The 10,316-nt window shown below is 53.0% G+C and overlaps 1 protein-coding gene across 1 annotated transcript; it reads left to right on the forward strand.

Annotated features, from left to right (window-relative positions):
- The first annotated feature begins 7,528 nt into the window (after positions 1-7,528).
- On the forward strand, positions 7,529-9,928 carry KCNA4 (potassium voltage-gated channel subfamily A member 4). Its single transcript, XM_046637683.1, has one exon. The coding sequence runs from the start codon at positions 7,529-7,531 to the stop codon at positions 9,491-9,493; it is 1,965 nt and encodes a 654-aa protein (XP_046493639.1). The 3' UTR covers positions 9,494-9,928.
- The last annotated feature ends 388 nt before the right edge of the window (positions 9,929-10,316 follow it).

A 10,316-nucleotide genomic window follows, 5' to 3' on the forward strand; every position in this document is an offset into this window, starting at 1 on the left:
AACAAAAACATTCATCATGGAGTTACTTTAACCCCAAAAGCCTCCTATCTGCTTTGTACAGAGGAAGATATGCTGCCCGTTGCCCCTTTCTATATAAACCAAGGCTTTACAGCGTGGCCCAGAACATCCGTACCAGCACCGAGAGAACTCAAAGCCAGGGAGACATTATTTGTGGTAATAGTGTATTTAGGGGTGCGACAGTTGAAGAATTTTGGCGAGCTGATGACTAAGAAAGGCAAGAAAATAATTTTTTCCTTTTCAAAGAAAATACAGTTTTGAGACTGGGACAGGTAGATTTTTGTTGGGCACGAGCAAAGCATTTTCTGCTACTGTTTATTTATGTGAGTTTGTAGGAATCCTTAAGAGAATTTCAGGCAGAGAAATGGAATGTTTCTTGTTTGCTTTATAAAGAAATTATTTAAAAGGGCAAAGAGTTTCGTGCCTGTGTGTGTGCGTGTGCATGTGCAGATGTGTGTATATGGGGATGTGTGTGTACGCGTGTACAGGGGATGGTGGGAAGGCCGGACGAGGAGTACGTCCTCTCCAGTTGGACCCCACCTATCTCTCAGGGTCCAGTTACTCTTGGTCCACCCCAGGGTCACGTGCCCGTGCATTCTTTATTGCAGCCACTCCAATTCTCACCATTCTTCAGACACATCTCCCTTTTCCTTGTCAATCCTTGCTTGCTTCCCCCAAATTAGATGCCCCCCCCATTCTTTGCGTCCCAGGAACACCATTCTCATACCTCCATCATAGTGCACAGCCTCATTTCATAACCTGTCTGTGCATGTGTAATAGGCACTAGTTTGTGAGGACAAATGGACATAGACCACATGGTGTTAGCCACGCTAGCACGGTCTGTCCACAGTGCAGAGTCAGATGTGATGGGCCCAGTTCTGCCACATAATTAGCCATAACTTTTGGGCAAGTTCATTAAACATTGCAAGCCTCAATTTTCTTCTCTCTAAAATAGTGATAATCATAGGACCTACCACACAAGTGTTTGGTTATGCAGATAAAGTTAGATAATACACATGTGAAGAACTGGGCACGAAGCCGGGTCCTGGGTGGGCACGTGGAGGAGTGTTACCCGCCTCGACCAAGTCCTCAGCAAGTAGTCTTCCTAGGACCTGAACGAGCATCTTCTGAGAGCGGTTTCCCTTCAGCTGCATTCTCCCTGGGCACTTTACAATTCACGTTCCTGATACCTAAGAAGGGCAAATATTTACAAAGTCCTCAGGCATTTTAAACTTTAAAATTCTCCAGGCCATGACGGGAACAAACAGTACATGGCACACAGAAGCTTAATTCAGAAAGTTTTAACCTGATCCAATTAAAATGTCCAGGCTTCGATACAACTGTCATCTCTTGCACATCATCCAATCTCAGTTTTCATCTGCGTGAAAGCATTCCACAGTTGCCCGCGACGGATCTCACAAATTGCTTTTGGGAAACTAGTCCCAAGACCCTGCGCCCTAGCCCTCAGCCCTGGTTCCACCAGCCCAAGAAACACCGTTCTGAGAAGACGACAGTAGCTGCAATCATCTGTGGTATGTAGGACACCGCGCAGGGACTGCATCATCTTGTGGAGGTACCGAGGGTTGCAGCCAGTGCAGGGGGTCATTTCCGCTTTCGGAGAAACCCACCCTCCCTCCGTGCTGGAATGGATTATAGGGGGAGCGCACGGAGGCAAAGAGCCTCTCCGGAGCCTGACTCAATTTCTCTGCCAGAGCATCACAGGTCAATTTATTCGCCACAGGAGTTCAAGCTGCACTAGCTGGAGGAAGTAAGGAAAACCAGACCCCACGTCCGTTTTTCTCTTGTTTCTTTCCTTTTTTTCTTTTCACTGATCACAATGCGAAATCTTTAGTTGTTTAAAAAGATCGAAAGAATCAAACAGTAACGAAAAGCAGTCCTCCAGGTGTCCTTCGCTGAGCCAGCAGCGGTTAGGCGGTGAGCGCGGGCCATATCTATAATTCAGTTCGGGAATATTTCTCTTAATAATTAATCGAGTGCCACAAAAGCAGGAGGCCCAACAGGGCCCTCGAACAAAGCTGCCAGCTGGGGACGACAGTGGCGGCCTCGGTGCCAACTGACCCGCCCAAGGTCGGATTTTCTCCAGCAGTCTGGGCGCGCGCAGCCACCGCTTGACCGGCCCATCTGAGGAGCGGGGGGAGGTGAGGTCGCCACCTGAGCTTCTGGCATGTGTGTGTAAATTCGCACTCCCCACCACTAACCTATCTCTTAGTGGATTTGTGGGAATTGCACATTAACATCCGTGCCCAGGGGCATTTCATACGCCAGCCACCTAAAAAGCAACCTGGAGTCCAACCCGGGAATGAGCACGCTGCGGGTGCACTAGCCTGGCACGGGGTAGTGCCCATGGGGATGGTGCCCACAGGGTAGTGCCCACGGAGGTGGTGCCCACGGGGGTGGAGCCCTCGGGGGTGGTGCGCACAGGGGTGGTGCCCTCGGGGGAGGTGCCCACGGGGGATGGTGCCATCGGGGGTAATGCGCACGGGGGTGGTGCTCACCGGGGTGGTGGCCTCGGGGGGTGGCGCACACTGAGGCAGTGTGGGTTTTGTTGTTCAATGCGGGTGGGTGGTGGTAGAGATCCGACCACTACAGTAGAGACCTCTCCGGAGCCTAGCCTCCAGCCGAATCGCATTTCTTTTTGCACCAACAGGTTCGCCGAGGGCTCCTCCTCTCCTTCTGAAGCCCCCGCCCCAGGCCAGGCTTGCACTGCCCCTACCCCTGTGCCCCCCTCCCCCATGGACTCCGCCTCCTTTGCGCCGCCCTTCGCCTGGGCCCGGTCCAGTTTCTGCAGCCCTCCGCTCACGGGGCCAACGCTGTTTAAAGTCGGCGTCCTCCGCGCCCCGAGGCCCGAACCCCGAGCTGCAGCCGAAGGTCTATGCAGGGAGGCAGACTCGCGGGGTCCCCACAAACCCGTCATGGGCCGGGGGATGCCGGGGAGGGGAGAGGACGCCCAGAAGCCCTCTGGTGTCCAGACTGGACCCGGCGAGGTCACCCTCTCGATCCCTCCAGACGCTCCCGCTCTGCCGTCGGGACCACCTCCTCCCCAGGGGCCACACAGCTTGGGCTCCCCAGCGTTCCCAACCGCTCCCGGGAGCCGGGCGTCGGGGTTGGGCTGGGGCTGGTCGCGGTGGAGTCGTGGCTGCGCCCTCCCACCCAGGCGCGCCGCCCCCAGGGCCCACGCCACCGCGTGCACGTCCCACCCCCGGGCCGAGGCCACGGCCCCACGCGCAGGCCCCGCCCCAGCCCGCAGGCCCCGCCCCACGACAGGCCCCGCCCCCGCTGCAGACCCCGCCCCACTGCAGGCCCCGCCCCGCCGGCCCCGCCCCCGCGGCGCGCTCCCGGCCGGGAGGCGTGTGCGCCCCTGCAGCGCCGAGCGCGGGGGGATGCGTACTGCGGGAGCCGCTCGGGCTAACAAGTGCTCGCTGCTGTCTAGGATTTTGCTTCTTTTCCTGGGGAGCCTTGACTTCCTTTCCCAGCTGGCCCTCCTGTGCTGAACTCCGGAGGAGCCCGAGTTTTGGGGTGTTCCCGGGGGCAACCCGACCCCCGCCCCGGGATCCAGCGGCGAGGACCTTGCGCCCCCGGCCAGGCGACAGAACTTGTTCCGTGGATGTCCTGGAGCCTCCACCTGCCTCCCCGGAGTGGTTCCTTCTTCCCGAGATCACTCGTCCCCTCCTCCAGCTGTTGCCGCTGAGCGGGGGGAACCGACACCGGGGATTCTCTTTATTTTTGTTGTGCACCCCGCCTGGATCGGTAAGTGTGGTGCCCTCTGGTCTTTTCTCCGCTCTCCTCTTGGGCTGTTCAGAAGCAGTGGGCATTTGAGGGATAAATAACATCGGGAATGTGACAGAAGGGCATGAATGGAAGGCGGTTAAAAATAACCCAGGAGGTGGAGAGGGAGGTGCAGATGCTGCGCGGGGCTCGGGGCCCACAGGCGTTATCCCGACTCCGGGGATGGGGATGGGGGTGCGCCGGGGGGCCCGGGCTGGAGGCGAGGGCGCCAGGGAAGATGTCGTCCCGGCGAGGTGCGGTTCAGCCTCAGCAGCGTTCGCCTCCTCCCAGACTCACCGGTTCCGTTCCTTTGGGAACAGCTGGTCAGCGGTTTGAATTGCTGCCTCTCCCAACATTTGGGTTTGCGTGCATTTTCTGAGCATTTGAGCCACACATAACGGCTGTACAAATGGCGTGCGTTGAAGTGCATGTTTCTCACCGTGTTGGCCTTTCTGAGTCTCTCAGTCTCTCTCTTTCTCTCCTTCTCTGATAAGGTTCAGGTACCACCCTAAGACAGTTGCAGGAATTAGCACTGAGAGATGAAAACAGCCTTGCTGGGGGGTGGGAGGAGGAGGGGCGGGATGCCTGGCTGTTGTTTGGGGGCGCAGCGTTTGGGGAACGCGAGGTCTGCAAAATCCTATTAGTTTGATGGTGACATTTCCTTGCAAAGGTCTCCCCCATAGAGGCTCCTGGGAGTGGGCTTGACTAGAGTCTCCCAACGTGAAGATCTTGAGAAGGAGGAGAGATTTTAAACCAGTCTGGTTTGCTGGGTGGAGGATATTTTTTCTTTCTTCTTTTCTTTCTTCTTCTTTTTTTAAAGAGGAGGGAGAGTGAGGTAACTGGTAGCCAATTAAAAGGAAGATAATTTGCTTTTTGTAGGGTGGGAAAGGGAATTAGATAAACAAAAACTAACACACCTAAATAAATAATTAAATGAATAAAATAGAAATTATTTGGTGTAGAACCAAAAGAGGGCAGGTGATGGTGAATCAGAAGACCCTCTAATTCCTGACCTTCTGGGCGGCAGTGGGGCGGCAGAAGTGTGCGTAGTATACAAATCTACAGGCACGTTGGTCTCACTGGGGCTTTATTTAAATATTGTATTATATCTGCTTTGAGGGAGTTGGGGAAGAAGCTGAGCAAACTCTCAGGCTATCTGGCCTCTGAAAGTCTTTAAAGGATGTTGGCCTGACCCTCCAGAGGGAGAGCAGAGGTTCGGAGACCTCCTGCGGGTGAACATTTCAGAGTGTGGGATGATGTTAGGAGTCAGGCAAAGAGGATGTCATTTGAGACACCAGATACCTTCAGAAGTGTATTTTCAGGGCTTTGTGTCCCCGTCGAGTTCGCCTCTTGCCCTAGGAGAATGTGTGCGATTGGGAAGGGAGACGTGACTGAGAAGCCCTCCCTGCTTGTCACTTCATACGACTCTGGTGTGTTGAGGTTTCTAGGCTGCCATGGTTCAGCGAGGAGCAGCAGGTGTTCAAGAGCCGAATCCTGTTAATGGCTCCAGAAAGCCATTTCTCTCATGCTTCCCTAGTGCTTCCAGGAAGAGAAGCTGCTGCCATTCGGATCCCCTGAATTCTGACCGTCCTTATCCTTCCCGGTTCCCCGGCCACTCTGTGCATTCTTGAAAGTCCTGTGGGACAGAGTGAATGGAAGAAGCAGAAAGAGACAGGAGGTCGGGCTGGGAGCTTATACGGGTCCTGGCGGAAAAGGTGAATTAGCTGGACCAGGGCAGAGCAAACGAAGGAAGAAGGAAGGCCAGGACTGCCAAGTGACAGTGGGGACAGAGTGGGCTGCAAGGACGATGTGGTCAGGAGGGGGGAGATTGGGAATACAGGCGGGCAGCGAGAGAGGAGGGGGAGCTGTGGATTAAAGTATAGGGGAAAGTGTGATAGGCTGAAAATAAAGTCCACACAAACTGGGATTTAAAACAGAAGGAGATAGTCCCTTGAGCAGAGTGTGGGAGGCAGCATTGAGGTGAACATGGAGGAACGCGAGGAGAGAAGATGATTCTTAGACAACTGGAAATGGGGATTAGCTCCTGGGCTGTGGGTGGCGGGGAGTGTTCTGGAGTCTGAGGAACAGAAAAGCGACAACAAGGACATGCTTCAGGGAGTCAGGGAGTGGCAGCTCAACACAGGCCCGTGGTGCGTCTCAGAACGTCCTGGATGTCCTCACGTTCCGTCCTTCTCTACTTCGGATAGTGGTGTCAGGACATAACACGTGTGGGGGCGGGTAGATAGACAGTAACAGCTCAGGTTACTGTCGTGTTATTAATGACTGCCAGCATTTGTTGATATTCATTATGTACAAGGCTCTGTGCTGTTCTGTCAGCATCCATTACCTCATTTAAGGCTTACAAAAGAGAGATGGGGGAGGTTGTATGATTACCTACACTTTGTAGATGAGGTGACTGAAGCTTGTTAAGTAGTGAAGTCTGGATTAAAGAAAACTGGTTGTTCCAGTTTCTCTAATGCTGAATCAAGACACAGAGGGGTGGAAGGGGACTAAATTCAGAAGTATTTTATGAGTGGAAATTTAAAAAAAATGCCTTGAGATCAATGAATGATGGAAGCAGCTGTAAAGTGACAGCATTATTATTGTGGAACAAAGAGAGTGACAACAAGAATTAAGACCTGGCATTAGTGCAAGGGAGGACCGAGGGAAGAGCCATGTGGGTCGAAAGTGGAAAGAGGAAAAATAATTGAGTTGCTGTGAAAATAGACTGAGCTGAAATAATATCCCAAGAAGAAGGAAAGAAGGATGTTTAGTGAGGAGATTGGACAACCTGCCCCAGACTCCTGGAAATTTATGGTCACTTGGTGCTTTACACGGTTTGCTTGAGGACAAGAGAAAGATGTGCATGTGAAGGAAATGCTGTTTGCTCCTTATGACTTGATTCTTCTTTTTATTTTTCCCCTCTGCTTGTTTCTCTTCCTTTTTCAGGTGACGCACTGCTTCTGCATGATTTTAGCTGAAGGATGCTCTGCATTTCCTTGATTCCTATGGAGACCTCAGAGCTGGGTTGGCCCCTGCTGACACCTCATCTTGCGCCTTCTCAACCTCCCAAGGTCTTTGCCTCTGTCCATAGCCTGGCATTGCCCCTGGGTCCAGGAAGCCTGTGATGAACTTAAGGGGGGAGCCTGGAGAGTCAGCCTGAGAGGCTTGGAGGGGCAATGGCCGCACATACTGCAAGTCACATGTTAACGTGGGTCAAGCCGTCACTAGAAGGCAAGTGCTAAGACTAAAGGCTTATTTGCATTTTATTTAAATACGATGGACTGAGCTTTGGACAATTTCCATGGAAGAAAAATATATTCCATCTTCTAGGCACAACTGCTGGCTGTCAGATACTTGCTGCCTTTGAATCTTGCAGCAGCATCACCAGCCACATCCTAGACGTGTTTCCGAATTTGAACATCCACCCCAAAACGGGTGTTTGAGAGACCCCACCACTTCGGACTTGGGCTTGCGAGTGCTAGGTTGTGTATCTCAACCAGCCAAGTTCTAGACAGCACTGTTGAATCCCTGGGAGGAGAGAGCATGGGGCGTGCTGATTTAAAAACAGAAAATGCAAAGCTGGACTGAAAATATCCCTGGTCTTCCAGGCAATCTGCTTAAGGGTTCCAAACTTACCTTAATTTGGTGAGAAAAGAAGCTGCCCTATTTTTCTTTCTTCTGCTTCTGCAACTGGAACCAGCCATTCCCGAAAGCCATCACCATGGAGGTCGCGATGGTGAGCGCGGAGAGCTCAGGGTGCAACAGCCATATGCCTTATGGCTACGCGGCCCAGGCCCGCGCCCGGGAGCGCGAGCGCCTGGCGCACTCGAGGGCCGCGGCCGCCGCCGCCGTCGCCGCCGCCACCGCGGCCGTGGAAGGTTCTGGAGGGGGTTCCGGAGGGGGCTCCCACCACCACCATCAGGCGCGGGCGGCCTGCGCCTCCCACGACCCTCCGAGCGGCCGCGGGAGCCGCAGGAGGAGGCGCCCGCGGCCGGAGAGGAGGAGAGCCCACCTCCGGCAGGGCACCTTCCCGCACTGCGCAGAGCTGATGCCCAGCGGCTCCGAGGAGAAGATCCTGCGGGAGCTGAGCGAGGAGGACGAGGAGGAGGACGAGGAAGACGAGGAGGAGGACGAGGGGAGGTTCCCGCGCGGCGAGGAGGAGCGCGGCGACGAGGGCGCCTATGCCGACCTGCTGCCCCCCGAGGCCGGGCCCGGCGGCGCCTACGCCGTGCGCTGCGGCGACTGCTGCGAGCGCGTGGTCATCAACGTGTCGGGCCTGCGCTTCGAGACCCAGATGAAGACCTTGGCGCAGTTCCCCGAGACCTTGCTGGGGGACCCTGAGAAGAGGACGCAGTACTTCGACCCTTTGCGCAACGAGTACTTTTTTGACAGGAACAGGCCTAGCTTTGATGCCATCTTGTATTATTACCAGTCAGGGGGCCGCCTCAAGAGGCCGGTCAACGTGCCCTGCGACATCTTCACCGAGGAGGTGAAGTTCTACCAGCTGGGCGAGGAGGCCCTGCTCAAGTTCCGGGAGGACGAGGGCTTCGTGAGAGAGGAGGAGGACAGAGCCTTGCCGGAGAATGAGTTTAAAAAGCAGATTTGGCTTCTCTTTGAGTACCCGGAGAGCTCCAGCCCGGCGAGGGGCATCGCCATCGTCTCCGTCCTGGTCATCTTAATCTCCATCGTCATTTTCTGCCTGGAGACTTTGCCTGAGTTCAGGGACGACAGGGATCTCATCGTGGCCCTGAGCGCGGGCGGGCACGGTGGGTCCTTGAATGACACCTCGGCACCCCACCCGGAGAACTCGGGGCACACGATATTCAACGACCCCTTCTTCATCGTGGAGACGGTCTGTATTGTTTGGTTTTCCTTCGAGTTTGTGGTTCGTTGCTTTGCTTGTCCCAGCCAAGCCCTCTTCTTCAAAAACATCATGAACATCATTGACATTGTCTCCATTTTGCCTTATTTCATCACCCTGGGCACCGATCTGGCCCAGCAACAGGGGGGTGGCAATGGTCAGCAGCAGCAGGCCATGTCCTTTGCCATCCTCAGGATCATCCGACTGGTCCGCGTGTTCCGGATCTTCAAACTTTCCAGACACTCCAAGGGCCTGCAGATCCTGGGCCACACCCTCAGAGCCAGCATGCGGGAGCTGGGCCTTCTGATCTTCTTCCTTTTCATCGGGGTCATCCTGTTCTCCAGCGCTGTGTATTTCGCGGAGGCGGATGAACCCACCACCCATTTCCAAAGCATCCCAGATGCGTTCTGGTGGGCTGTGGTGACCATGACGACTGTGGGCTATGGGGACATGAAGCCCATCACTGTGGGGGGCAAGATCGTGGGGTCCCTGTGCGCCATTGCGGGTGTCCTGACCATCGCTTTGCCTGTGCCCGTCATTGTCTCTAACTTCAACTACTTCTACCACAGAGAGACTGAGAACGAGGAACAGACACAGCTGACACAGAACGCGGTCAGTTGCCCATACCTCCCTTCTAATTTGCTGAAGAAATTCCGGAGCTCCACTTCCTCTTCCCTGGGGGACAAGTCCGAGTATCTGGAGATGGAGGAAGGAGTGAAGGAATCTCTCTGTGCGAAGGAGGAGAAGTGTCAGGGAAAGGAGGATGACAGCGAGACAGACAAAAACAACTGTTCTAATGTGAAGGCCGTGGAGACGGATGTGTGAATCTTGCTCTCCGCCCGCCACTGCCCCTCCCCCAACCCCAGCATCTCCAAATATATTTATGCATAGAGAGTGCAGTTATGAAAATGAAATATGCAAATGAAGCCAACGCATACAGTAGTACGCCATTTAATGGTTACACATGGCATAATTGTTACTAAACTTGTCTTACATATCCAATAAATGATACATCTTGGAGAAGAGAGAGGCTTAAATAGGAGCTAATCTATCTTTATATTTTTTATTAGAATGCAAGAATTTTGCACATTAACTGGAAGAGATGTTAGAAGTAAAGATGGTTCCGTGGAGAGAACGTGTTTCTGTGTGTGCTGCGTGCGTGTGTGTATGTGTGTAAGTAAATTGTCAACGTTGTTAGTAATCGTGCAGTGATGGGGAAAGTTGGCATTTTGAAGTATTTACTATGTAAGAACTAATGAACTTGAGCAGTCATTTATCAGTGCTTTTATAGCATCTCATGTCTTTGGATTCCGTAGTTGTTGTTTTTTAAAACTTGTAAGAATTACTGTGTAGAAAAAAAAAAGAAAGCAAATTATTTAATAGAATATAGGTCACAATTTTATCATGGATTTAATTAAAGTTTATTTTTAACTGGAAATTAACTTTTAGAAAGGCTGCAGGGGCCTTTACAAATTGATTATATTTTATTATTAATTTTGGGAAGATATGACAGCAAATGCCTAACAATATGGAAGAAATGAAATCGGAGAAAATGTAACAAGTTTTGTTCACAGATAACAGGACTGGAATGTTGGTTTGTTTTTTTTTTTTTCCTTTGCACTACTTTATATGCTGGAGACTGAGAGAG

Source organism: Equus quagga, chromosome 14 (assembly GCF_021613505.1).
Source record: "Equus quagga isolate Etosha38 chromosome 14, UCLA_HA_Equagga_1.0, whole genome shotgun sequence".
NCBI classification, from domain to species: domain Eukaryota; kingdom Metazoa; phylum Chordata; class Mammalia; order Perissodactyla; family Equidae; genus Equus; species Equus quagga.